Genomic DNA, 27949 nt, shown 5'->3' with positions numbered 1-27949 from the left:
CTTTAATGTTTTCCAATTTGTCCATAAATTTTGTAGAGAAAAATTCAAGTTTGCAACCCTGATGTTACAGTGCTGGTAGTGATGGGCACTGGTGACCTGCAGGTGGCACTAGAGTACAGGGGGGCCCTAAACTTTAAAGGGGTAGTCTGGCTGTAACAGGGTCGGGGCACATACCTCCTCCCCCAGAAGAAGCTCGTCGGCCCCAATATTCAAGCTATAACTTTTTTTTAAAGGGCCACTGCCACCAATCCTGCAGAATCCAATGTCTCCTGCCTTGTGTCTTAGATCTTCCCGCTATATCCTCAGATTCTGGGTGTACCCTTTACGAGCGGCCCGGGGTCTACCCTTGGCTGACCTTTCCCCCGGTATATTTAGCGCCCGCCGCCTCCTGCTTACATGAATGTATTGATCGGATATAAATAGATATTCTATTAGTGCTGGCAGGAAGCGGCTCCCTGGTGCCCGGGTAATGTCGCCCCCCAGGACGTGGCGCGGGGCGAGCAGTCTGTACAGTAATGTAATTAGCCGGAAGCTGCTGGCGGTAATGACTCCCTGGAGCCGCCGCTCGCTGACACCGACGACGGGGAACCAGCCGCTCATGCCATGCTACAGACTTGGTCTTCAGCAGTTTATGATACACCGTAGCATGCAGTGATGGGGTTAATATCAGGACAGGGTCCCTGGTGGTCTGTGGAAATAAAGGGGTTAATGTCAGTGTTCCTGGTGATCTAGGGGAGTGAAATTGTTATCAAGAGTCCTGGCAGTCAAGTACACAGAATCAATTTCCCTGGTGGTCTTGGGCAGTGATGGGGCTAACCAGGGCTGTGGAGTCGTTAAGCCAAACCTCCGACTCCTCAATTTCCATGACTCTGACTCCACCAAAATGGGCTCCGACTCCACAGCCCTGGCAGGTGAACGTCAGTTTCCCTGGTGGTCTGGGGTACTGATGGAGTTAATGTCAGTTTCCCTGGTGGTCTGAGGCAATTATGGGGTTAATGTCAGTTTCTCTGGTGGTCGGGGCAGTGATGGGGTTAATGTCAATTTCCCTGATGGCCTGGAGCAGTGATGGGGTTAATGTCAGTTTCCCTGGTGGTCTGGGGTACTGATGGGGTTATTGTCAGTTTCCCTGGTGGTCTGGGGTACTGATGGGGTTAATGTCAGTTTCCCTGGTGGTCTGGGGCAGTGATGGGGTTATTGTCAGTTTCCCTGGTGGTCTGGGGCGGTGATGGGTTATTGTCCGTTTCCCTTGGGGCCCGGGGCAGTGATGGGGTTATTGTCCATTTTCTTGGTGGTCTGGGGCAGTGATGGGGTTATTGTTTGTTTCCCTGGTGGTGTGGGGCAGTGATGGGGTTAATATCAGTTTCACTGGTGGTCTGGGGCAGTGATGGGGTTATTGTCCATTTCCCTGGTGGTCTGGGGCAGTGATGGGGTTATTGTTCGTTTCCCTGGTGGTGTGGGGCAGTGATGGGGTTAATATCAGTTTCACTGGTGGTCTGGGGCAGTGATGGGGTTAATATCAGTTTCACTGGTGGTCTGGGGCAGTGATGGGGTTATTGTCCGTTTCCCTGGTGGTCTGGGGCAGTGGTGGGGTTAATGTCCTTTCCCTGGTGGTCGGGGAAGTGATGGGGTTATTATCCGTTTCACTGGTGATGTGGGGCAGTGATGGGGTTAATGTCTTTTCCCTGGTGGTCTGGGGCAGTGATGGAGTTATTGTCCGTTTCCCTGGTGGTCTGGGGCAGTGGTGGGGGTTATTGTCCGTGTCCCTGGTGGTCTGGGGCAGTGATGGGGTTAATGTCAGTTTCCCTGGTGGTCTGGGGCAGTGATGGGGTTATTGTCCGTTTCCCTGGTGGTCTGGGGCAGTGGTGGGGGTTATTGTCCGTTTCCCTGGTGATGTGGGGCAGTGATGGGGTTAATGTCTTTTCCCTGGTGGTCTGGGGCAGTGATGGAGTTAATGTCCGTTTCCCTGGTGGTGTGGGGCAGTGATGGGGTTATTGTCCGTTTCCCTGGTGGTCTGGGGCAGTGGTGGGGGTTATTGTCCGTTTCCCTGGTGGTCTGGGGCAGTGATGGGGTTAATGTCTTTTCCCTGGTGGTCTGGGGCAGTGATGGGGTTATTGTCCGTTTCCCTGGTGGTCTGGGGCAGTGGTGGGGGTTATTGTCCATTTCCCTGGTGGTCTGGGGCAGTGGTGGGGGTTATTGTCCGTTTCCCTGGTGGTCTGGGGCAGTGATGGGGTTAATGTCTTTTCCCTGGTGGTCTGGGGCAGTGATGGAGTTATTGTCCGTTTCCCTGGTGGTCTGGGGCAGTGATGGGGTTAATGTCAGTTTCCCTGGTGGTCGAGGCAGTGATGAGGTTAATGTCTTTTCCCTGGTGGTCTGGGGCAGTGATGGAGTTATTGTCCGTTTCCCTGGTGGTGTGGGGCAGTGATGGGGTTAATATCAGTTTCCCTGGTGGTGTGGGGCAGTGATGGGGTTAATGTCAGTTTCCCTGGTGGTCTGGGGCAGTGATGGGGTTAATGTCAGTTTCCCTGGTGGTCGAGGCAGTGATGAGGTTAATGTCCTTTCCCTGGTGGTCTGGGGCAATGACCTGCTGTGGTGGGACTTATGGTGGATAAGCCTTTGAGTCTCGACGCCTGAGCCGCATGTAGGACCTTGGGTGTCACAGTGACCCCCTCGGCCATGTTGGGCCGATGTCCCGGGTGGTCTGGAGCCCATGACCTTTGTTGGGGCAGTTGGTCTCCACCTCATGGGGCTTTTGCCCTGCTCTGGATCGGCCCTGGGCATAACAATGAGGGCACAGATGCCATACTGCGATGCCCGGGCCGACACCACGAGGAGCCTCTTCACCTTCTGTGAATGTCACCGTCTCTCCGGTTTCACATGCCGAGGACTCGGGCTATATTTACTCGGGTGGGAAAGGTCAGGGGTCATCCACGAAGGTCAGTGACAAACTCTTCATACCAAGGAGGCCGCCTTTATAAACCACCCAGTGCGGAGCGGCCGGGCACTCAGAGCCGAGTCACTGACTAACCGCCTGCTTCTCCAGAGCACCAGGTAAGAGGTGGGGGGCACAGACTATGATGTGTGGGGCCGGGGGCACAGAGTACGACGTGTGGGGCCGGGGGCACAGAGTACGATGTGTGGGGCCGGGGGCACAAGGTACGATGTGTGGGGCCGGGGGCACAGAGTACGACGTGTGGGGCCGGGGGCACAGAGTACGACGTGTGAGGCCGGGGGCACAGAGTACGACGTGTGGGGCCGGGGGGCACAGAGTACGATGTGTGAGGCCGGGGGCACAGAGTACGATGTGTGAGGCCGGGGGCACAAGGTACGATGTGTGGGGCCGGGGGCACAGAGTACGACGTGTGAGGCTGGGGGGGCACAGAGTACGACGTGTGAGGCTGGGGGGGCACAGAGTACGATGTGTAGGGCCGGGGGGCACAGAGTACGATGTGTGGGGCCGGGGGGCACAGAGTACGATGTGTGGGGCCGGGGGGGCACAGAGTGCGATGTGTAGGGCCGGGGGGCACAGAGTACGATGTGTGAGGCCAGGGGCACAAGGTACGATGTGTAGGGCCGGGGGGCACAGAGTACGATGTGTGGGGCCGGGGGGCACAGAGTACGATGTGTGGGGCCGGGGGGGCACAGAGTACGATGTGTGGGGCCGGGGGGGCACAGAGTACGATGTGTGGGGCCGGGGGGGCACAGAGTACGATGTGTGGGGCCGGGGGGGCACAGAGTACGATGTGTGGGGCCGGGGGGGCACAGAGTACGATGTGTGGGGCCGGGGGGCACAGAGTATGATGTGTAGGGCTGGGGGGGCACAGAGTACGATGTGGGGGGCCGGGGGACATTGCAGCACTGAGGATGTTGACCCTGCAGGAATTGTAGCAGTCACATTGTGATCTATATCGGTCCTCATTTCTATCTCTCTTTTTTCTCTCTCCATCCGCTGTCTCTTTGGTAATGTCTCCCTGTTTCCGCCTCCTTCCTCTTTGCGCCATGTCTCGGTTTCCTCGCGGTCACTTCCTCTCTGTTGATGTCGCGAGTGACTCGATGCCAGTCTGTTGCCCATGATGGCGGCCTTCACCCTGTGTGTCATCCATGTGTTATCACGGCCTTTCCTGCTGCTCTGGGGTCACATGACCGCTGCAACCAATCACTGGTCCCAGTGGTGACTTTTGCATGTTCAGCATATTGTGACCGCTTGGGGCAGTGATTGGCTGCAGAGGTCAGGTGACTGGTGTGAGGTACAGATGTCGGCTGCTTAAGGTCATCCCTCTAATTCCTGGGGATAATGGGTTAATAACACTGTAGAAAGTGCTGCGTCGGCCTCTGCCAGGGCGTTGTGGGCACAGTCGCCCGTTTGTATGCCAGGAGTTTACACTGCCCAGTTTTATCTTTTTGGGCGAGTGCCCGGCTTGGATTCGTGGGCCGGGTCTAGGTTGTGGTGGTTGCTCAGTCTTAGTTGTGCCCCTCCCCGGTGCCCCTCCTCGGTCTTAGTTGTGCCCCCCCTGTGCCCCTCCTCGGTCTTAGTTGTGCCCCCCCGGTGCCCCTCCTCGGTCTTAGTTGTGCCCCCCCGGTGCCCCTCCTCAGTCTTAGTTGTGCCCCCCCGGTGCCCCTCCTCGGTCTTAGTGGTGCCCCTCCTCGGTCTTAGTTGTGCCCCCCCGGTGCCCCTCCTCGGTCTTTGTCGTGCCCCCCCCCGGTGCCCCTCCTCAGTCTTTGTTGTGCCTCCCCCCCGGTGCCCCTCCTCAGTCTTAGTGGTGCCCCCCTTCAGTCTTAGTGGTGCCCCCCAGTGCCCCTCCTCGGTCTTAGTTGTGCCCCCCGGTGCCCCTCCTCAGTCTTAGTTGTGCCCCTCCTCGGTCTTAGTTGTGCCCCTCCTCAGTCTTAGTTGTGCCCCCCGGTGCCCCTCCTCGGTCTTAGTTGTGCCCCCGGTGCCCCTCCTCAGTCTTAGTTGTGCCCCTCCTTGGTCTTAGTTGTGCCCCCCCCGGTGCCCCTCCTCGGTCTTAGTTGTGCCCCCTCGGTGCCCCTCTTCGGTCTTAGTGGTGCCCCCCGGCGCCCCTCCTCGATCTTAGTTGTGCCCCCCCGGTGCCCCTCCTCGGTCTTAGTGGTTCCCCCCGGTGCCCCCCCTCGGTCTTAGTTGTGCCCCTCCTCGGTCTTAGTGGTGCCCCCTGGTGCCCCTCCTCGGTGCCGGTCCTACGTGAGCGCTGTCACACAGGCAGACCCCCGCCACCAGTGCAGCTGCTCAGGAGGAGCCCCCCGCCTGCCCCCATTATCCCGCTGACTGGCAAATTCCTCATTCGGCCTATAATCCCACAGCACAAAACAGCGGGGACAAGTCCAGACCACTCGTATTGTCTCCTTACAAACCGCCCCAGGGTGCTGTGCTCGCCTCCGCACCTAGTGTATGGGGGGTGAAGGGGACGTTTAAAGGGATTGTCTGCGATCAGGAGAACATGGCGGCTTCCTTCCACCCGCAGCGCCCGCCCTGACTATGGCCTGTGTCTGTATTTTGGGTCTTCTCGGTTCATGTGACTGGGGCAGAGCTGCAGTACAACATACGGCCTGCAGGCAGGGGTGGTGCACCGGACCCCCCGCCACTCCAGGCGGCCTGTTCTGTAATACTACATTCTCCCTGTGGGGGCGCCTGCATTTTCGAGGGGGCTGGGGGTCTCTCTGTCCCACCCTGGTGGGGGTCTGCGTGCTGGTATAGTGACCCCTGAAGCCCCCGCTAAGGTCCTCCTAACAGCACAGACATGGCAGGGTGGTGTCACTCTCGCCCACCGGACGACCCCGGCTGGCAGCTGCCGCTCTCTAAAGGTCACAGCTATTTCTGGGCCCTGGAGATGAGCTCAGGTTCTGTCACCCGACAGCTGCTAAGTCCAGACCCCCAGCATCCATCATATCCCTGTGACCTGGCCGGGGGGCTGTGTCGCCCCTCTCCTCTCAGACAAGACCCTTCCAGGACTAAGTTTAAAGGTAAAGTCTGGGAAGGAAAGTGAGTGTCCCTCCATTCATTATTAATTAGCGAGTCCATCTCATGACCATTGAGCGGGGGAAGGGAACTGACAACCTGATGACAGGTTCTGTGTTCAGAGATAAGGTTGTCACATTTCCAGTCAAACACTTTACCTGTGGGGTGGGGGGCCGGCCTCTTACACCCTGGGGTCACTGTGCCTAGGGGGCGGAGATCTGGCCTCTTACACCCTGGGGTCACTGTGCCTAGGGGGCGGAGATCTGGCCTCTTACACTTTGGGGTCACTGTGCCTAGGGAGCGGAGATCTTGCCTCTTACACCCTGGGGTCACTGTGCCTAGGGGGCAGAGATCTGGCCTCTTACATCCAGGGGTCACTGTGCCTAGGGGGCGGAGATCTGGCCTCTTACACCCTGGGGTCACTGTGCCTAGGGGGCGATCTGGCCTCTTACACCCTGGGGTCACTGTGCCTAGGGAGCGGAGATCTGGCCTCTTACACCCTGGGGTCACTGTGCCTAGAGGGTGGAGATCTGGCCTCTTACATCCAGGGGTCACTGTGCCTAGGGGGTGGAGATCTGGCCTCTTACACCCTGGGGTCACTGTGCCTAGGGGGCGGAGGTCTGGCCTCTTACACCCTGGGGTCACTGTGCCTAGGGAGCGGAGGTCTGGCCTCTTACACCCTGGGGTCACTGTGCCTAGGGAGCGGAGGTCTGGCCTCTTACACCCTGGGGTCACTGTGCCTAGGGAGCTGAGATCTGGCCTCTTACACCCAGGGGTCACTGTGCCTAGGGGGCAGAGGTCTGGCCTCTTACACCCAGGGGTCACTGTGCCTAGGGGGCAGAGGTCTGGCCTCTTACACCCTGGGGTCGCTGTGCCTAGGGAGCGGAGGTCTGGCCTCTTACACCCTGGGGTCACTGTGCCTAGGGAGCGGAGATCTGGCCTCTTACACCCTGGGGTCACTGTGCCTAGGGAGCGGAGATCTGGCCTCATACACCCAGGGGGTCACTGTGCCTAGGGAGCGGAGAGCTGGCCTCTTACACCCTGGGGTCACTGTGCCTAGGGGGCAGAGGTCTGGCCTCTTACACCCTGGGGTCACTGTGCCTAGGGAGCAGAGATCTGGCCTCTTACACCCTGGGGTCACTGTGCCTAGGGAGCGGAGATCTGGCCTCTTACATCCAGGGGTCACTGTGCCTAGGGAGCGGAGATCTGGCCTCTTACACCCTGGGGTCACTGTGCCTAGGGGGCAGAGGTCTGGCCTCTTACACCCTGGGGTCACTGTGCCTAGGGAGCGGAGGTCTGGCCTCTTACACCCTGGGGGTCACTGTGCCTAGGGGGCAGAGATCTGGCCTCTTACACCCTGGGGTCACTGTGCCTAGGGAGCGGAGATCTGGCCTCTTACACCCTGGGGTCACTGTGCCTAGGGAGCGGAGATCTGGCCTCTTACATCCAGGGGTCACTGTGCCTAGGGAGCGGAGATCTGGCCTCTTACACCCTGGGGTCACTGTGCCTAGGGGGCAGAGGTCTGGCCTCTTACACCCTGGGGTCACTGTGCCTAGGGAGCGGAGGTCTGGCCTCTTACACCCTGGGGGTCACTGTGCCTAGGGAGCGGAGGTCTGGCCTCTTACACCCTGGGGGTCACTGTGCCTAGGGAGCGGAGGTCTGGCCTCTTACACCCAGGGGGTCACTGTGCCTAGGGAGCGGAGAGCTGGCCTCGTACACCCTGGGGGTCACAGGTCTGGCCTCTTACGCCCTGGGGGTCACTTTTCTAGTATCCACACACTCGGGGTCTGTTCACATGCTGCGTTTTTTTTTTCCAGGAAATAAACATTTTCCGTCCCAAATATGAAGCAGTTTCTTTTCTACAATTTGTCAATTCTTTCAGCATTTTTCACCCGTTCTAATAACTGAAATACATAAACCCGTGCGGATTTCATGCAGCTTTTTCCCTGATAAGTGATGTGTTTTGGGTGCAGAAATGTCCACAGCAAACACGGACTATAGAAACACAGTCACAGCACATCGGCTGGAGGAAACCGTGAGCAAGAGAGCAGCAGCATCAGGCGTTGGTGGTATAGTGGTGAGCATAGCTGCCTTCCAAGCAGTTGACCCGGGTTCGATTCCCGGCCAACGCAAGAAATGTTTTTTTTTTTGTTACAAATAAAAGACGGACAAGAAATGTCATAAATAGAACAAAGAATACAATGGAGAAATCCGATCACATCTCTGAGATGTTCTGCAGTCTTGGTGAGATGCTCTGCTGCCTCTGTGAGATGCTCTGCAGTCTCTGTGAGATGCTCTCCTGTCTCTGTGAGATGCTCTGCTGTCTCGGTGAGATGCTCTGTAGTCTCTGTGAGATGCTCTGCTGCCTCTGTGAGATGCTCTGCTGCCTCTGTGAGATGCTCTGCTGCCTCTGTGAGATGCTCTGTAGTCTCGGTGAGAAGCTCTGCTGTCTCGGTGAGAAGCTCTGCTGCCTCGGTGAGATGCTCTGCTGTCTCGGTGAGATGCTCTGCTCCTCTGTGAGATGCTCTGCTGCCTCGGTGAGATGCTCTGCTGTCTGTGAGATGCTCTGCTGCCTCGGTGAGATGCTCTGCTGTCGGTGAGATGCTCTGCTGTCTCGGTGAGATGCTCTGCTGTCTCGGTGAGACGCTCTGCTGCCTCGGTGAGACGCTCTGCAGTCTCGGTGAGACGCTCTGCTGCCTCGGTGAGACGCTCTGCTGTCTCGGTGAGATGCTCTGCTCCTCTGTGAGATGCTCTGCTGCCTCGGTGAGATGCTCTGCTGTCTCGGTGAGATGCTCTGCTGTCTCGGTGAGACGCTCTGCTGTCTCGGTGAGATGCTCTGCTGTCTCGGTGAGATGCTCTGCTGCCTCGGTGAGATGCTCTGCAGTCTTGGTGAGATGCTCTGCAGTCTCGGTGAGATGCTCTGCAGTCTCGGTGAGATGCTCTGCTGTCTGTGAGATGCTCTGCTGTCTCGGTGAGATGCTCTGCTGTCTCGGTGAGATGCTCTGCTGTCTGTGAGATGCTCTGCTGTCTCGGTGAGATGCTCTGTTGTCTCGGTGAGATGCTCTGCAGTCTCGGTGAGATGCTCCTCTGTCTCGGTGAGATGCTCCGCTGTCTCGGTGAGATGCTCTGCTGCCTCGGTGAGATGCTCTGCTGTCTGTGAGATGCTCTGCTGCCTCGGTGAGATGCTCTGCAGTCTTGGTGAGATGCTCTGCAGTCTTGGTGATATGCTCTGCAGTCTCGGTGAGATGCTCTGCTGTCTCGGTGAGATGCTCTGCTGTCTGTGAGATGCTCTGTTGTCTCGGTGAGATGCTCTGCAGTCTTGGTGAGATGCTCTGCTGTCTGTGAGATGCTCTGCTGTCTGTGAGATGCTCTGTTGTCTCGGTGAGATGCTCTGCAGTCTCGGTGAGATGCTCTGTGAGATGCTCTGCAGTCTCGGTGAGATGCTCTACTGTCTGTGAGATACTCTGCTGTCTCGGTGAGATGCTCTGCTGCCTCGGTGAGATGCTCTGCAGTCTCGGTGAGATGCTCTGCTGTCTGTGAGATGCTCTGTTGTCTCGGTGAGATGCTCTGCAGTCTCGGTGAGATGCTCTGCTGTCTGTGAGATGCTCTGCAGTCTCGGTGAGATGCTCCTCTGTCTCGGTGAGATGCTCTGCTGTCTGTGAGATGCTCTGCTGTCTGTGAGATGCTCTGCAGTCTCGGTGAGATGCTCTGCAGTCTCGGTGAGATGCTCTGCTGTCTGTGAGATGCTCTGTTGTCTCGGTGAGACGCTCTGCTGCCTCGGTGAGACGCTCTGCAGTCTCGGTGAGACGCTCTGCTGTCTCGGTGAGACGCTCTGCAGTCTCGGTGAGACGCTCTGCTGCCTCGGTGAGATGCTCTGCTGCCTCGGTGAGATGCTCTGCTGTCTCGGTGAGATGCTCTGCTCCTCTGTGAGATGCTCTGCTGCCTCGGTGAGATGCTCTGCTGTCTGTGAGACGCTCTGCTGTCTCGGTGAGATGCTCTGCTGTCTCGGTGAGATGCTCTGCAGTCTCGGTGAGATGCTCTGCAGTCTTGGTGAGATGCTCTGCAGTCTTGGTGAGATGCTCTGCAGTCTCGGTGAGATGCTCTGCTGTCTGTGAGATGCTCTGCTGTCTCGGTGAGATGCTCTGTCGTCTGTGAGATGCTCTGCTGTCTGTGAGATGCTCTGCTGTCTCGGTGAGATGCTCTGTTGTCTCGGTGAGATGCTCTGCAGTCTCGGTGAGATGCTCCTCTGTCTCGGTGAGATGCTCCGCTGTCTCGGTGAGATGCTCCGCTGCCTCGGTGAGATGCTCCGCTGCCTCGGTGAGATTCTCTGCTGCCTCGGTGAGATTCTCTGCTGCCTCGGTGAGATGCTCTGCTGCCTCGGTGAGATGCTCTGCAGTCTTGGTGAGATGCTCTGCAGTCTTGGTGAGATGCTCTGCAGTCTTGGTGATATGCTCTGCAGTCTCGGTGAGATGCTCTGCTGTCTCGGTGAGATGCTCTGCTGTCTCGGTGAGATGCTCTGCTGTCTGTGAGATGCTCTGCAGTCTCGGTGAGATGCTCTGCTGTCTGTGAGATGCTCTGTTGTCTCGGTGAGATGCTCTGCTGCCTCGGTGAGATGCTCTGCTGCCTCGGTGAGATGCTCTGCAGTCTTGGTGAGATGCTCTGCTGTCTGTGAGATGCTCTGCTGCCTCGGTGAGATGCTCTGCTGCCTCGGTGAGATGCTCTGCAGTCTCGGTGAGATGCTCTGCTGTCTCGGTGAGATGCTCTGCAGTCTCGGTGAGATGCTCTGTGAGATGCTCTGCAGTCTCGGTGAGATGCTCTACTGTCTGTGAGATACTCTGCTGTCTCGGTGAGATGCTCTGCTGCCTCGTTGAGATGCTCTGCAGTCTCGGTGAGATGCTCTGCTGTCTCGGTGAGATGCTCTGTTGTCTCGGTGAGATGCTCTGTTGTCTCGGTGAGATGCTCTGCAGTCTCGGTGAGATGCTCTGCTGTCTGTGAGATGCTCTGCAGTCTCGGTGAGATGCTCCTCTGTCTCGGTGAGATGCTCTGCTGTCTGTGAGATGCTCTGCTGTCTGTGAGATGCTCTGCAGTCTCGGTGAGATGCTCTGCTGTCTGTGAGATGCTCTGCTGTCTGTGAGACGCTCTGCTGTCTCGGTGAGACGCTCTGCTGTCTCGGTGAGATGCTCTGCTGTCTCGGTGAGATGCTCTGCTGCCTCGGTGAGATGCTCTGCAGTCTTGGTGAGATGCTCTGCAGTCTCGGTGAGATGCTCTGCTGTCTGTGAGATGCTCTGCAGTCTCGGTGAGATGCTCTGCTCCTCTGTGAGATGCTCTGCTGCCTCGGTGAGATGCTCTGCTGTCTGTGAGATGCTCTGCTGTCTCGGTGAGACGCTCTGCTGTCTCGGTGAGATGCTCTGCTGCCTCGGTGAGATGCTCTGCAGTCTTGGTGAGATGCTCTGCAGTCTCGGTGAGATGCTCTGCTGTCTGTGAGATGCTCTGCTGTCTCGGTGAGATGCTCTGCTGTCTGTGAGATGCTCTGCTGTCTGTGAGATGCTCTGCAGTCTCGGTGAGATGCTCTGCAGTCTCGGTGAGATGCTCTGCTGCCTCGGTGAGATGCTCTGCTGCCTCGGTGAGATGCTCTGCAGTCTCGGTGAGATGCTCTGCAGTCTCGGTGAGATGCTCTGCTGTCTCGGTGAGATGCTCTGTTGTCTCGGTGAGATGCTCTGCAGTCTTGGTGAGATGCTCTGCAGTCTGTGAGATGCTCTGCTGTCTCGGTGAGATGCTCTGCTGTCTCGGTGAGATGCTCTGCTGTCTCGGTGAGATGCTCTGTTGTCTCGGTGAGATGCTCTGCTGCCTCGGTGAGATGCTCTGCAGTCTTGGTGAGATGCTCTGCTGTCTGTGAGATGCTCTGCTGCCTCGGTGAGATGCTCTGCAGTCTCGGTGAGATGCTCTGTGAGATGCTCTGCAGTCTCGGTGAGATGCTCTGCAGTCTCGGTGAGATGCTCTGTTGTCTCGGTGAGATGCTCTGCAGTCTCGGTGAGATGCTCTGTGAGATGCTCTGCAGTCTCGGTGAGATGCTCTACTGTCTGTGAGATACTCTGCTGTCTCGGTGAGATGCTCTGCTGTCTCGGTGAGATGCTCTGCTGCCTCGGTGAGATGCTCTGCAGTCTCGGTGAGATGCTCTGCAGTCTCGGTGAGATGCTCTGCTGTCTGTGAGATGCTCTGTTGTCTCGGTGAGATGCTCTGCAGTCTCGGTGAGATGCTCTGCTGTCTGTGAGATGCTCTGCTGTCTGTGAGATGCTCTGCAGTCTCGGTGAGATGCTCTGCAGTCTCGGTGAGACGCTCCGCTGCCTCGGTGAGACGCTCTGCAGTCTCGGTGAGACGCTCTGCTGTCTCGGTGAGATGCTCTGTTGTCTCGGTGAGATGCTCTGCTGCCTCGGTGAGATGCTCTGCAGTCTTGGTGAGATGCTCTGCTGTCTGTGAGATGCTCTGCTGCCTCGGTGAGATGCTCTGCAGTCTCGGTGAGATGCTCTGTGAGATGCTCTGCAGTCTCGGTGAGATGCTCTGCAGTCTCAGTGAGATGCTCTGTTGTCTCGGTGAGATGCTCTGCAGTCTCGGTGAGATGCTCTGTGAGATGCTCTGCAGTCTCGGTGAGATGCTCTACTGTCTGTGAGATACTCTGCTGCCTCGGTGAGATGCTCTGCAGTCTCGGTGAGATGCTCTGCAGTCTCGGTGAGATGCTCTGCTGTCTGTGAGATGCTCTGTTGTCTCGGTGAGATGCTCTGCTGTCTGTGAGATGCTCTGCAGTCTCGGTGAGATGCTCTGCAGTCTCGGTGAGATGCTCCGCTGCCTCGGTGAGACGCTCTGCAGTCTCGGTGAGACGCTCCGCTGTCTCGGTGAGAAGCTCCGCTGCCTCGGTGAGACGCTCTGCAGTCTCGGTGAGACGCTCCGCTGTCTCGGTGAGACGCTCTGCAGTCTCGGTGAGACGCTCCGCTGCCTCGGTGAGACGCTCCGCTGTCTCGGTGAGATGCTCCGCTGTCTCGGTGAGATGCTCTGCTGTCTGTGAGATGCTCTGTTGTCTCGGTGAGATGCTCTGCAGTCTCGGTGAGATGCTCTGCAGTCTCGGTGAGATGCTCTGCAGTCTCGGTGAGATGCTCTGTTGTCTCGGTGAGATGCTCTGTTGTCTCGGTGAGATGCTCTGCTGTCTGTGAGATGCTCTGCTGCCTCGGTGAGATGCTCTGCAGTCTCGGTGAGATGCTCTGTGAGATGCTCTGCAGTCTCGGTGAGATGCTCTGCAGTCTCGGTGAGATGCTCTGTTGTCTCGGTGAGATGCTCTGTGAGATGCTCTGCAGTCTCGGTGAGATGCTCTGCAGTCTCGGTGAGATGCTCTGCAGTCTCGGTGAGATGCTCTGCAGTCTCGGTGAGATGCTCTGTGAGATGCTCTGCAGTCTCGGTGAGATGCTCTACTGTCTGTGAGATACTCTGCTGTCTCGGTGAGATGCTCTGCTGTCTCGGTGAGATGCTCTACTGTCTGTGAGATACTCTGCTGCCTCGGTGAGATGCTCTGCAGTCTCGGTGAGATGCTCTGCTGTCTCGGTGAGATGCTCTGCTGTCTGTGAGATGCTCTGCAGTCTCTGTGAGATGCTCCGCTGTCTCGGTGAGACGCTCCGCTGTCTGTGAGATGCTCTGCTGTCTGTGAGATACTCTGCTGCCTCGGTGAGATGCTCTGCAGTCTCGGTGAGATGCACTGCAGTCTCGGTGAGATGCTCTGCTGTCTGTGAGATGCACTGCAGTCTCGGTGAGATGCTCTGCTGTCTGTGAGATGCTCTGCTGTCTCGGTGAGACGCTCCGCTGTCTGTGAGATGCTCTGCTGTCTGTGAGATGCTCTGCTGCCTCGGTGAGATGCTCTGCTGTCTCGGTGAGATGCTCTGCTGTCTGTGAGATGCTCTGCTGTCTGTGAGATGCTCTGCTGCCTCGGTGAGATGCTCTGTTGTCTCGGTGAGACGCTCTGCTGTCTGTGAGATGCTCTGCTGCCTCGGTGAGATGCTCTGTTGTCTCGGTGAGATGCTCTGCTGCCTCGGTGAGATGCTCTGCTGCCTCGGTGAGATGCTCTGCTGCCTCGGTGAGATGCACTGCTGTCTCGGTGAGATGCTCTGCAGTCTCGGTGAGATGCTCTGCTGTCTGTGAGATGCTCTGCTGCCTCGGTGAGACGCTCCGCAGTCTCGGTGAGACGCTCTGCTGTCGGTGAGATGCTCTGCTGTCTGTGAGATGCTCTGCTGTCTCGGTGAGATGCTCTGCTGTCTCGGTGAGATGCTCTGCAGGGGGGATGTCTCCGGGTACCGGAAGGTTGGGGGAGGGGGGAGATGACTGGAGTTTCCTCCCTGCTGTCACGTACGGCTGGTGACGTCACCACTGGCTGTATCTGTGTCACGTCTCCATCCCTCCATGCTCCGCCCTCGTCTGCTGCTCTAGGTGGGACTACAGGTCACAGCCAGCCCTGGTGAATGTGCGCCGGCCCCACCCCAGCCGCAGGATGACGGCGCCTGCTTCACACATCCTGCCTGACCTTCCGCCTCTGCAGAGAAGGCCTCGGTGTCTGCGCCTTTAAGTGGAAGCCCCGCCCTCAGCCTGTTACTTGACGTTCTACCATAGAACCCCGAGTGTCAGTGCGCAGGAGGAGAGCAGAGAGGTGAGAGCTGCGGAGAGGGGAGAGAGCAGAGAGGGGAGAGCTGCGGAGAGGGGAGAGAGCAGAGAGGTGAGAGCTGCGGAGAGGGGAGAGAGCAGAGAGGTGAGAGCTGCGGAGAGGGGAGAGAGCAGAGAGGGGAGAGGGGAGAGAGCTGCGGAGAGGGGAGAGAGCAGAGAGGGGAGAGCTGCGGAGAGGGGAGAGAGCAGAGAGGTGAGAGCTGCGGAGAGGGGAGAGAGCAGAGAGGTGAGAGCTGCGGAGAGGTGAGAGCTGCGAAGAGGGGAGAGAGCAGAGAGGTGAGAGCTGGGGAGAGAGCAGAGAGGTGAGAGCTGCGGAGAGGGGAGAGAGCAGAGAGGTGAGAGCTGCGGAGAGGTGAGAGCTGCGGAGAGGGGAGAGAGCAGAGAGGTGAGAGCTGCGGAGAGGGGAGAGAGCAGAGAGGTGAGAGCTGCAGAGAGGTGAGAGCTGCGGAGAGGTGAGAGCTGCGGAGAGGTGAGAGCTGCGGAGAGGGGAGAGCTGCGGAGAGGTGAGAGCTGCGGAGAGGGGAGAGAGCAGAGAGGTGAGAGCTGCGGAGAGGGGAGAGAGCAGAGAGGTGAGAGCTGCGGAGAGGGGAGAGAGCAGAGAGGTGAGAGCTGCGGAGAGGGGAGAGAGCAGAGAGGTGAGAGCTGCTGAGAGGGGAGAGAGCAGAGAGGTGAGAGCTGCTGAGAGGGGAGAGAGCAGAGAGGTGAGAGCTGCGGAGAGGGTAGAGAGCAGAGAGGTGAGAGCTGCGGAGAGGGGAGAGAGCAGAGGATAGAGCTGCGGAGAGGGTTGAGAGCAGAGGAGAGAGCTGGGGAGAGTAGAGCTGCAGAGAGGGGAGGCCCCTGATGGAGGGCGAGGAAACGCATAGTGCTGTGGGGTGAAGGGGCGATGGCAAGACAGGCCCAAGGGATGTAAGGTTGGGGTGATGATCAGGAAGGTCGTATGAGGGTCAAAAGCCAATGGGAACCCAGGGAGTTTGGGGGCTAATGTTCAGATCCCAGAGGCCGATGGTGAGGGGGGCTTGGTTGGTGGGCTGATATCAAGGTGGGGTAGCGATGGCATGGTGGAGTCCTGGCTATTTGCGGGCCAGTGGTTGATTCCTGGAGGCTAATGGTGGGGGGGGGGGGGGTGTTGGGGGGCCAATGGCAAGGTGGGATTGTGGGTTCCAATAATGAGGGGGGAGAGTTGAGGGGGCCGATGGCGAGGTAGGCTCGTGGGGTGGGGTTCAATGGTTGATCCCCAGGGGGCTGATGGCAAGGTCGGGTTCCGGGGTCCAGTGATGAGGGGGGAAGGAGGCAGGCAAGGCCGAGTCCCAGGGGCTGATGGCGAGGTGGTGGACTGGAGGGGGTCAACGGTTGGGTCTTGGAGCCCAATGGCAAGGTTGGGGTTCTGTGGGGCGGAGGGTGAGGTTGGATCCTGGGGCCTGATGATGAGGGGGGGTAATAGTCGGGCTGACGGTGAGGGGTGGTGGTCTTGGGGAGCCAATGGTCGTGTTCTGGAGGCCGATGATGTCGGCCTTACACTGTAGGGGGTTGGGAGGCGGATGGCGAGGTGGGGTTCTGGGGGTTGGGGGGCTGATGATGAGGGGGCTAGTTTGGGGGGATCCTAGGAGTCAGGGGCCATTGGAAAGGGACTAGGGTGATGACGAGAAGGATCCAGGGGATGTGTTTTGGGTGTTGCTGTGACGGTGACAGGCGTGTAGAGCAGGGGGGTCCTGGGGGGCTGTTTGGTGGGACGTACACCGTACTGTGATGTGACTTCGGCAGCGTTGGCGCAGCGTCCATGCCTGGGCTTCTGGCACGTGGTGGGTGAACACTATGGGGCCCTGTGTCCGCATCTGCTGCAGGGCAGGTGCTCCAGAGGTGAGGGATGCTGGGCGGCCCGGCGGGGTGAAGGCCGGTGTGCACAGTGCTGGACGCTCAGTTTCCCTTACAGACCTCAGGGATTCTGCAACCTTTTTTTGCTTTATCATTTCCTGTCTGGTGGCATCATTAACCCCCCGTGTGCTGCTGTTCCCCCGCTTGTCCTCTAAGTATCCTTCACTGTCAGGGCGTCTGCTGCTGCGGCACTTCTTGTCTTGCGTATCTTGTGGCCTCCATTTATGTGGGAGGGGTGCAGTATATTACCACTCCAGTGACTCTTTAGTGTGACTAGTAACCTGGTGCTTGAGGTGCGATGTCCTGGCGATGCTGGGGTTAACATTCCTCGTGTGATCTGTACTGGTGCAGCCTGAAATCGGGTGCTAAAGAATTGGGAGCACTGTCCCTTTAAGACTATCCCCTGACAACAACCCCCATCCTCCGCTCTGTCTCTGCAGAACGCATCACCATGCCGACCGAATACCCCGCCTTCACCGCTGAGCAGAAGAAGGAGCTCCATGACATCGCCCAGCGCATCGTGGCTACCGGCAAGGGGATCCTTGCGGCCGACGAGTCCACAGGTGAGTGTCGTGCCTGCCGCCCCACGCCCGTGTATTTCTGATCTCCCACAACCACTTTAACGGAATGTTTATTCTAAATCCATCACCGTAGCAACCGCAAACAAAAGTTGGCCATATTGGAGTCTGGCGTGAAATGAGTCGGCCTTCCTTAAAGGGAAACAGTCATGTGCAAAAAAAAATGCTGTTTACTAGCAGATATAGGGTTAATGAGGGTCTGCCTTCCCGGGAGCCGAGGTCTTCAGGGTCTCTGCCCCGACCTTATGCTGCTCTTAGGTGGCAAAAAGCTGCTGACGGATTCCCATTAAAGGAGAAAGTCACCAAAAAACGTGTTTGGCAGTGAGCTGCCAGTGCTCCGCCCCTTGTTCTCATAGACTCCGCCCATGTGACGGCGCAGACTGACCCCGCCCTCTCTCCGCAGGAAGCATCGCCAAACGCCTGAACTCCATTGGAGCAGAGAACACGGAGGAGAACCGCCGCTTCTACCGCCAGCTGCTCTTCACCGCTGACGAGAGAGTCAACCCCTGCATCGGCGGCGTCATCCTGTTCCACGAGACGCTGTACCACAAGACGGACGACGGCACGCCATTCACCAAGGTCATCAAGGACAAGGGGGCGATCGTAGGCATTAAGGTAAGCGGGGCCCGCGGGCGGCACGCCTAGCGAGTCCTCCAACGGCCGGGTCATCCATGGTTGTTCTCCTTCTTCAGGTGGACAAAGGTGTTGTCCCTCTCGCCGGAACCAATGGAGAGACCACGACACAAGGTAAGGAGCGGTGCGACCGGCAACATCCAGGGCACGGGTGATCCCTAGATGGCATCCCGCCTGCTCAAGATGGTAGCCTCCACGCTGCCGCTCTCCAACCGTTGCAGAACTACAACTCCCAGCATTCCCTGACAACCACGGGCTTGTGGAGAGTTGTAATTTGCTTTGTTGAATCGGATGACATTGGGTGAGACGTCCGGCACGCTAGGTGCGGTGATTATCGGAATACCAGCCCCATAGACTGAGCGCCCCCCGGTGGTCTCCCGTGCATCTTACCTAGTGTCATTCTTACAGGACTGGACGGCCTTATGGAGCGCTGCGCACAGTACAAGAAGGATGGCGCCGACTTCGCCAAATGGCGCTGCGTGCTGAAGATCTCCGATCACACGCCCTCCCATCTCGCGATCCTAGAGAATGCCAACGTCCTGGCCCGCTATGCCAGCATCTGCCAGCAGGTACCGCCACATAGGCCTATAAAGGGTTATCGGAGTCTCCCCCCCCGTTATCAGTGCAGGACCTGTGAGCTTCTTCCTGTTCCCATAGAACGGCATTGTCCCCATTGTGGAGCCTGAGGTCCTCCCCGATGGTGACCACGATCTGAAGCGGTGCCAGTACGTCACTGAGAAGGTGAGCGCGGTGGCGGCAGAGCGGGCGGTGGAACCGCGGCTGACGTCACAACGTCTCAATGCCGTCTGTATGGTTTTAGGTCCTGGCTGCCGTGTACAAAGCCCTCAGCGACCACCACATCTACCTGGAGGGAACTCTGCTGAAGCCCAACATGGTGACCCCCGGCCATGCCTGCACCAAGAAGTACAGCCCCGAGGAGGTCGCCATGGCAACAGTTACCGCCCTGAGGCGCACCGTGCCGCCCGCCGTCTCTGGTAAGGGGGGGGGGGGAAATGGCAGAGGCGGTCGTGTGATCCGATGACGCGGTCCTGGCCGTGAGTCATGGCGTCCCCTTCGTGCAGGTATCACTTTCCTGTCTGGAGGTCAGAGCGAGGAGGAAGCCACAGTTCACCTGAACGCCATCAACAAGTGCCCCCTGCACAAGCCCTGGCCCCTGACCTTCTCCTACGGCCGCGCCCTGCAGGCCTCTGCCCTCAAAGCCTGGGGTGGCAAGAAGGAAAACGTCAAGAACGCCCAAGAGGAGTACACCAAGCGCGCACTGGTACGTGAAAGGGTCCACCGCTGCAGTACTGCATGTGTCCACTAGGGGTCTCCTGCCCAGCACACCTCCAGAGCTGCACTCCCAATTCTGCAGCCTACTGATTGGACCTGCACTAATTAGCCTTTACTTTTCTTTTCTTTTAGGCTAACAGCTTGGCTTGCCAAGGCAAGTACGTGTCCACCGGCCAGGCAGGGGCCGCAGCTGGAGAGTCTCTGTTCGTGTCCAACCATGCCTATTAGACGTCGTCTCCTCCATTCTTCGTGTTGGTGTCACTGGATGCTGTTTCTGTGTATTGTAGTGTGAACCCCCCACCTCTAGCCATTAACTGCTGTTCCCATCTGCAGAGTATTACACGGTTAACCTTCCCATTGCTGGAGAAAACGATAGAGGCCGGCGGAGTGTTGCCGCTCTGCTGGCGGATGGGTGGCAGTGCATAGGGTGTGAATGGTGAGTGCAGAGAGCGAGTGCGCTCATGTCTCTGTCCTCGGCTCTGAGTCACGTCAAACTTGTGTCACTGCTGGTGAAACCTCAATAAAGCAGGTAGATGAACCTCACGTCTCACTTATTTTTATGGGGTCCCAGATCTAATTTGGGTTGGAGGGGCAGCTCCCGGCCTATGGCAGGTGTTGTAGGAAGCGGGCCCGCGTGCTGAGCCGATGAGGAGGAGCTCTCACACAGACTAGTCCCAAAACTATGGAGTCACAATTTGGTATGTAACGCAGCGCCACCTGGTGGGTAATCGGTGAAATGTCATGTCCCATGGCTCTGGCTACCTGGAGCCATTAAACTTTAAAGGGGGAATCCAGGTCCGGTCCTCCATTCTGTGGTGTCCCTTGTAGTAATGAACCTGCGGTTTCTCCCTTTTGTGCCCTCTCTTCCATAGATGAGAGATTACACTGACCGCAGTGGGGGCCGTGCGCTCCTACAAAGTCCGAGTGACTGTGAAAATATGACAGCGCCCAAAAAATGGCTGCTGCACATCAGATACTGCTCCTACCGCCCGGAGCCAAGCTGGCTGACAAATCGGGGGGCTCCCACCCTTGTTCTGCAGTGAGGCGGCTGCTTGAACGTTATGAGGTCACAGATGAGACGACGGCGCTGGTGATGTCATCACTTCCATAACTCCAGGCCGGCACCGACCGCGATCCTCCGTCTAATTATACTCCCAGCTTCCTCGTCTTTCATCATAAACACAAATCCCGAATCATCGTCTGCTCCTCCTGAAATGCAAATAAAGATTTATCTGCCGCACGCCCGGCGGTCATAAACCCATCAGCCATAACAATAAAACCAGCTGCCTAATACCATGGTCACAGGTGATGCAGAAAACCGGCCCGATGTCCTCACGGTCCAGTGCTAATGCTTGTGTGCCCGTTATAAGAACCTTTCCATCACAGCTGCGATGCTCTGCGGGTTCTGACACATTTCAGTCATAGCTGCGATGCTCTGCGGGTCCTGACACCTTTCTATCACAGCTGCGATGCTCTGCGGGTCCTGACACATTTCTCACAGCTGCGATGCTCTGCGGGTCCTGACACCTTTCTATCACAGCTGCGATGCTCTGCGGGTCCTGACACCTTTCTATCACAGCTGCGATGCTCTGCGGGTCCTGACACCTTTCTATCACAGCTGCGATGCTCTGCGGGTCCTGACACATTTCTCACAGCTGCGATGCTCTGCGGGTCCTGACACCTTTCTATCACAGCTGCGATGCTCTGCGGGTCCTGACACCTTTCTATCACAGCTGCGATGCTCTGCGGGTCCTGACACATTTCTATCAGCTGCGATGCTCTGCGTATCCTGACTCCATTCTATCATAGCTGTGATGCTCTGCCGGTCCTGACACCTTTCTATCATAGCTGTGATGCTCTGCGTGTCCTGACACATTTCTATCACAGCTGCGATGCTCTGCCGGTCCTGACACCTTTCTATCACAGCTGTGATGCTCTGCGTGTCCTGACACATTTCTATTATAGCTGCGATGCTCTGCGGGTCCTGACACATTTGTCAGTAATTTGGGGAACAGACACTTCTCTAAGATACACCTTTACTCCTCACACATCGATCAGCCCATGACCAGATCGCTGCTTCATCATTTCTCTGTTCTTGGAAACTTTTCGTGGGTAATAAACACTTTATAATGAGAACACCCCACAAGACCCTCTGTATACTGAGGACACCCCCCACAAGACCCTCCGTATACTGAGGACACCCCCACAAGACCCTCCGTATACTGAGGACACCCGACAAGACACTCCATATACCGGGGACACACCACAAGACCCTCCGTATACCGGGGACAACCCACAAGACCCTGAGTATACCAGGAACACCCTACAAGACCCCCGTATACTGAGGACACCCCACAAGACCATCCTTATACTGGGGACGCCCCACAAGGCCCTCCATATACCGGGGACACCCCACAAGACCTGCCGTATACCGGGGACACCCCACAAGACCCTCCGTATACCGAGGACACCCCACAAGACTACATATACCGGGGACACCCCACAAGACCCTCCGTTTACTGAGGACACCCCACAAGACCCTCCGTATACCGGGGACACCCCACAAGACCCTCCGTATACTGAGGACACCCCACAAGACCCTCCGTATACCGGGAACACCCCACAAGACCCTCCATATACCGGAGACACCCGACAAGACCCTCCGAATACTGAGGACACCCCACAAGACGCTCCATATACTGGGAACACCCACAAGACCTTCCGTATACCGGGGACACCCTACAAGACCCGCCATATAACGGGAACACCGCACAACACCCTCCTTATACCAGGGACACCCCACAAGACCCTCCGTATACTGGGGACACCTCACAAGACCCTCCGTATACCGAGGAAACCCCACAAGACCCTCCATATACCGGGAACATCCCACAAAACCCTCCATATACCAGGAACACCGCACAAGACCCTCCTTATACCAGGGACACCCCACAAGACCCTCCGTATACTGGGGACACCCCACAAGACCGTATACCGAGGAAACCCCACAAGACCCTCCGTATACCGGGAATACCCCACAATACCCTCCGTATACCGGGAACACTGCACAAGACCCTCCGTATACCAGGAACACCCCACAAGACCCTCCATATACCAGGAACACCGCACAAGACCCTCCATAAACTGGGGAACATCCCACAAGACCCTCCTTATACCAGGAACACCCCACAAGACCCTCCGTATACCGGGAACACCCCACAAAACCCTCCATATACCAGGAACACCCCACAATACCCTCCGTATACCAGGAACACCCCACAAGACCCTCCATATACCGGGGACATCCCACAAGACCCTCCATATACCGGGAACACCACACAAGACCCTCCATATACTGGGAACACCCCACAAGAACCTCCGAAAACCAGAAACACCCCACAAGACCCTCCATATACCGGGAACATCCCACAAGACCCTCTGTATACCAGGAATACCCCACAAGACCCTCCATATACCGGGAACATCCCACAAGACCCTCTGTATACCGGGAATACCCCACAAGACCCTCCATATACCGGGAACACTGCACAAGACCCTCCGTATACCGGGAACACCCCACAAGACCCTCCATATACCAGGAACACCCCACAAGACCCTCCATATACCGGGAACACTGCACAAGACCCTCCGTATACCGGGAACACCGCACAAGACGCTCCATAAACCGGGAACATCCCACAAGACCTTCCTTATACCAGGAACACCCCACAAGACCCTCCATATACCAGGAACACCCCACAAGACCCTCCGTATACCGGGAACACCCCACAAGACCCTCCATATACCGGGGACACCCCACAAGACCCTCCGTATACCGGGAACACCCCACAAGACCCTCCATATACCGGGAATACCCCACAAGACCCTCCGTATACCGGGAATACCCCACAAGACCCTCCGTATACCGGGAACACCACACAAGACCCTCCATATACCAGGAACACCCCACAATACCCTCCGTATACCGGGAACACCCCACAAGACCCTCCATATGCCGGGAACACCCCACAAGACCCTCCATATACTGGGAATACCCCACAAGACCCTCCATATAGCGGGAACACCCCACAAGACCTTCCATATACTAGGAACACCCCACAAGACCCTCCATATACTGGGAATACCCCACAAGACCCTCTATATACCGGGAACACCCCACAAGACCCTCCATATACTGGGAATACCCCACAAGACCCTCCATATAGCGGGAACACCCCACAAGACCCTCCATATACCGGGAACACCCCACAAGACCCTCCATATACTGGGAATACCCCACAAGACCCTCTATATACCGGGAACACCCCACAAGACCCTCCATATACTGGGAATACCCCACAAGACCCTCTATATACCGGGAACACCCCACAAGACCCTCTATATACCGGAAACACCCCACAAGACCCTCCATATACTGGGAACACCCCACAAGACCCTCCATATACTGGGAATACCCCACAAGACCCTCTATATACCGGGAACACCCCACAAGACCCTCCATATACTGGGAATACCCCACAAGACCCTCTATATACCGGGAACACCCCACAAGACCCTCCATATACTGGGAATACCCCACAAGACCCTCTATATAGCGGGAACACCCCACAAGACCCTCCATATACCGGGAACACCCCACAAGACCCTCCATATACCGGGAACACCCCACAAGACCCTCCATATACCGGGAACACCTCACAAGACCCTCCGTATACTGGGAACACCCAAGAAGACCCTCCATATACCGGGAATACCCCACAAGACCCTCTATATACCGGGAACACCCCACAAGACCCTCCATATACTGGGAATACCCCACAAGACTCTCTATATACCGGGAACACCCCACAAGACCCTCTATATACCGGGAACACCCCACAAGACCCTCCATATACTGGGAATACCCCACAAGGCCCTCCGTATACTGGGAACACCCAAGAAGACCCTCCATATACCGGGAACACCCCACAAGACCCTCCGTATACTGGAAACACCCCAGAAGACCTTCCATATAGCAGTAACACCCCACCTCTGTATACCAAGAACACCCTACAAGACCCTCCATATACCGGGAACACCCCACAAGACCTTCCATATAGCAGTAACACCCCACCTCTGTATACCGGAGACCCCCCACAAGAGCTGACATTTTGGAGCTGCTCTGACACTGTCGATGTCAGTATTTCCCCCTTGTCAGCCCCTCAGATTGTTTCTTGTTCGTGCTTCGGTGGAATTCAGCGTTCGGTGAGTATATCGGTGATTGTTATTTTGAAATAAAAATGGAAAAGCGTGTTTTGATATATTTCTCATAAATACTTTATTCTGTGTCTTTATTTACCATATCACTATAGGATCAGTAATGGATGGGTGTCTTACAGACGCTTCTCCATTACTAAGCCTTGGGCTTGATATCACCGGACAATACAAAAGTGACATTAACCCCTTATTACATACCTCCCAACTTTTGAAGAAGGGAAAGAGGGACAGAGACTGCGGCGCGCGTAGCGGCAAATTTTAGGCCACACCCCCTAACCACGCCCATTTTAGTAGTCACACCCATATCCACACCCCAACCACACCCATTTAGCACTGCTGATCACACTGTTTCATAAACAATAATTATAAACAGAAAAGAAAAAAAAATTATGTGTGTGGACAGTTGTATATAGCTGGCATGGTGTGTGGACGGTTGTATATAGCTGGCACGGTGTGAGGACGGTTGTATATAGCTGGCACGGTGTGTGGACGGTTGTATATAGCTGGCACGGTGTGTGGACGGTTGTATATAGCTGGCACGGTGTGTGGACGGTAGTATAAAGCTGGCACGGTGTGTGGACGGTTGTATATAGCTGGCTCGGTGTGTGGACGGTTGTATATAGCTGGCACGGTGTGTGGATGGTTGTATTTAGCTGGCACGGTGTGTGGACGGTTGTACATAGCTGGCACGGTGTGTGGACGGTTGTACATAGCTGGCACGGTGTGTGGACGGTTGTATATAGCTGGCACTGTGTGTGGATGGTTGAACATAGCTGGCACGGTGTGTGGACGGTTGTACATAGCTGGCACGGTGTGTGGACGGTTGTATATAGCTGGCACGGTGTGTGGACGGTTGTATATAGCTGGCACGGTGTGTGGACGGTTGTATATAGCTGGCACGGTGTGTGGACGGTTGTATGTAGCTGGCACGGTGTGTGGACGGTTGTATAAAGCTGGCACGGTGTGTGGACGGTTGTATATAGCTGGCTCGGTGTGTGGACGGTTGCATATAGCTGGCACGGTGTGTGGACGGTTGTATATAGCTGGCACGGTGTGTGGACGGTTGTATATAGCTGGCACGGTGTGTGGACGGTTGTATTTAGCTGGCATGGTGTGTGGACGATTGTATATAGCTGGCACGGTGTGTGGACGGTTGTACATAGCTGGCACGGTTTGTGGACGGTTGTATATAGCTGGCACGGAGTGTGGACGGTTGTATATATAAAGACATACTGATAGGGAATTTAGATTGTGAGCCCCATCGGGGACAGTGATGATAATATGTGCAAAACTGTAAAGCGCTGCGGAATATGTTAGCGCTATATAAAAATAAAGATTATTATTATTATTATAGCTGGCTCGGTGTGTGGACGGTTGCATATAGCTGGCACGGTGTGTGGACGGTTGTATATAGCTGGCACGGTGTGTGGACGGTTGTATATAGCTGGCACGGTGTGTGGACGGTTGTATATAGCTGGCACGGTGTGTGGACGTTTGTATAAAGCTGGCACGGTGTGTGGATGGTTGAACATAGCTGGCACGGTGTATGGACGGTTGTACATAGCTGGCACGGTGTGGACGGTTGTATATAGCTGGCACGGTGTGTGGACGGTTGTATAAAGCTGGCACGGTGTGTGGACGCTTGTACATAGCTGGCACGGTGTGTGGACGGTTGTATATAGCTGGCACGGTGTGTGGACGGTTGTACATAGCTGGCACGGTGTGTGGACGGTTGTACATAGCTGGCACGGTGTGTGGACGGTTGTACATAGCTGGCATGGTGTGTGGACGGTTGTATATAGCTGGCACGGTGTGTGGACGATTGTATAAAGCTGGCACGGTGTGTGGACGGTTGTACATAGCTGGCACGGTGTGTGGACGGTTGTATAAAGCTGGCACGGTGTGTGGACGGTTGTACATAGCTGGCACGGTGTGTGGACGGTTGTATAAAGCTGGCACGGTGTGTGGACGGTTGTATATAGCTGGCACGGTGTGTGGACGGTTGTACATAGCTGGCACGGTGTGTGGACGATTGTATAAAGCTGGCACGGTGTGTGGACGGTTGTATAAAGCTGGCACGGTGTGTGGACGGTTGTACATAGCTGGCACGGTGTGTGGACGGTTGTATAAAGCTGGCACGGTGTGTGGACGGTTGTACATAGCTGGCACGGTGTGTGGACGGTTGTATATAGCTGGCAGGCACGGTGTGTGGACGGTATAACCCTGAGAAGCACAGGACAGTTTCTTGTCAGTTCTGGGCCATCGCTGTGAGGAAAAGTAACACAATGGTTAAACCTGACGGAGCAGGGGCGCGGGAGGCGGGAGGGAGTCACCTGTCATCATGGACACCAGCTCATACACTTATGATATGACAACAATCCCTCCCCAGTGAGCGCTCCATACAGCACCCGGCACTAACAGATGCTGACCCCAGATCCTGCCTGTCTCTCGCCCCGCATGGAGCGCCGCGGCAGCACGTGACAGAGAGAGCCGGGTACTGTAGGGAGCGCTGAAGCGCCGCCGGGTCTCTGTCCTCCCGTGGAGACCCGAGCGATTACCTCCTGACAGGCTGTAAGCCGGAGATGAGGTCAGCAGTCACTTCCGGCGCTCAGCTTACAGCATGTCACTTCCGGTGGAACATGAAGTGCGGCTCAGAGTCAGACTGCTTGTATTTCGCGGTCGATCGCGGGAAAGAAAGCTTCCCGGTCCGGACGGCGGGATACGGACCCAAAACGGGAATGTCCCGCGGGAATCAGGACGGTTGGGACTTATGTTATTACCCCACTTGCCACCGCTACAGGACAAGTGGGAAGAGCCGGGCAAAGCTTCAGCATTGGGGCATCTAATAGATGCGCCTTTTCTGGGGGGGGTCTATATCCATGGCCCCTTACCAGCCTGAGAACACCGGCCCCCAGCTGTCTGCTTTAGACTGATTGTGAAAGATGGCGGGCTCCACGCCGCTTGTTATTTATTTACAGCGCAGTCGTTGGCTGAATCCTCCCGTCACTGTAGTTAGCGGCTGCAGCAGGTGTCGGATGATGCGAGCGGCAGTCCCATCCGCTGACACCAGTGACTGGAGGTAAACTCTACACCTCCGGTCACAGCTGAGCGCTCTGTCTTCTGACAGCGTGGGAACCGCGGCTCTGACGGGCAGGGATCACATCACCGCTGATCAGAAGCTGCGGTGTCATGTACATGACAACATGGCAAACACTGGATGTTTGGGCCCCCCGTTCAAGCGTACGGGGTCCGGGTCTGTTCCGGTACGTGAACCCGAAGTTTTTGTAACTGTTCGGCCGAACCTGAACATCCAGGGGTCCGCTCACCTTCAGTTACTATGCAGAAAAGCTGCACTGTGATTGGCTGCTACGGAGTAAAACTGAACTGGGATTGGTTGCTATGGAGTAAAACTGAACTGGGATTGGTTGCTATGGAGTAAAACTGAACTGGGATTGGTCGCTTTCTTTTGTATCTCCCCGCACTGATTTTACAATATGGGGGACAGAACAATGTTACTTCTGACGTCGAGGGGGATTACTAGAGTGTAGAACTACAAGTCCCCTCTCCCCACCCCGAGTTTTGCTGTTCTGACATGTGGCGCCTTCCTGTCACTCAGGCCTGAGGCCTGTGT

The 27949-nt window shown here is 56.5% G+C and overlaps 1 protein-coding gene and 1 non-coding gene across 3 annotated transcripts; both read left to right on the top strand.

Annotated features, from left to right (window-relative positions):
• The first annotated feature begins 2942 nt into the window (after positions 1-2942).
• On the top strand, positions 2943-19579 carry ALDOA (aldolase, fructose-bisphosphate A). 2 transcript variants are annotated; one of them, XM_073547356.1, is made up of 9 exons: positions 2943-3048; positions 16978-17100; positions 17519-17730; positions 17808-17862; positions 18157-18317; positions 18406-18489; positions 18569-18743; positions 18831-19030; positions 19174-19579. In XM_073547356.1, the coding sequence occupies exons 2-9, from the start codon at positions 16989-16991 to the stop codon at positions 19267-19269; spliced, it is 1095 nt and encodes a 364-aa protein (XP_073403457.1). In that variant the 5' UTR covers positions 2943-3048; positions 16978-16988; the 3' UTR covers positions 19270-19579. The 2 variants fall into 2 exon arrangements, with proteins under 2 accessions (XP_073403457.1, XP_073403456.1); XM_073547355.1 differs by lacking the exon at positions 2943-3048 and adding an exon at positions 14485-14651.
• On the top strand, positions 8029-8100 carry TRNAG-UCC (transfer RNA glycine (anticodon UCC)). Its single transcript has one exon. It is a non-coding gene; the product is annotated as a tRNA-Gly (tRNA).
• Positions 19580-27949: the final 8370 nt, after the last annotated feature.

The sequence above is a fragment of the Dendrobates tinctorius genome, unplaced genomic scaffold (genome assembly GCF_039654945.1).
Source record: "Dendrobates tinctorius isolate UK_male_01 unplaced genomic scaffold, ASM3965494v1 ptg000152l, whole genome shotgun sequence".
Taxonomy (NCBI): domain Eukaryota; kingdom Metazoa; phylum Chordata; class Amphibia; order Anura; family Dendrobatidae; genus Dendrobates; species Dendrobates tinctorius.
The sequence above is the reverse complement of the archived record's forward strand: the minus strand, read 5'-3'. Positions and strand labels throughout refer to the sequence as shown.

What these genes read in the sequence shown, in the direction of transcription:
- ALDOA (XM_073547356.1), top strand. Translation starts at nt 16,989, where the DNA reads ATGCCGACCGAATACCCCGCCTTCACCGCTGAGCAGAAGAAGGAGCTC. An exon ending in ATGCCAGCATCTGCCAGCAG is followed by an intron (nt 18,318 to 18,405) that starts GTACCGCCACAT and finishes CTGTTCCCATAG; the next exon opens with AACGGCATTGTCCCCATTGT. An exon ending in CGTGCCGCCCGCCGTCTCTG is followed by an intron (nt 18,744 to 18,830) that starts GTAAGGGGGGGG and finishes CCCTTCGTGCAG; the next exon opens with GTATCACTTTCCTGTCTGGA.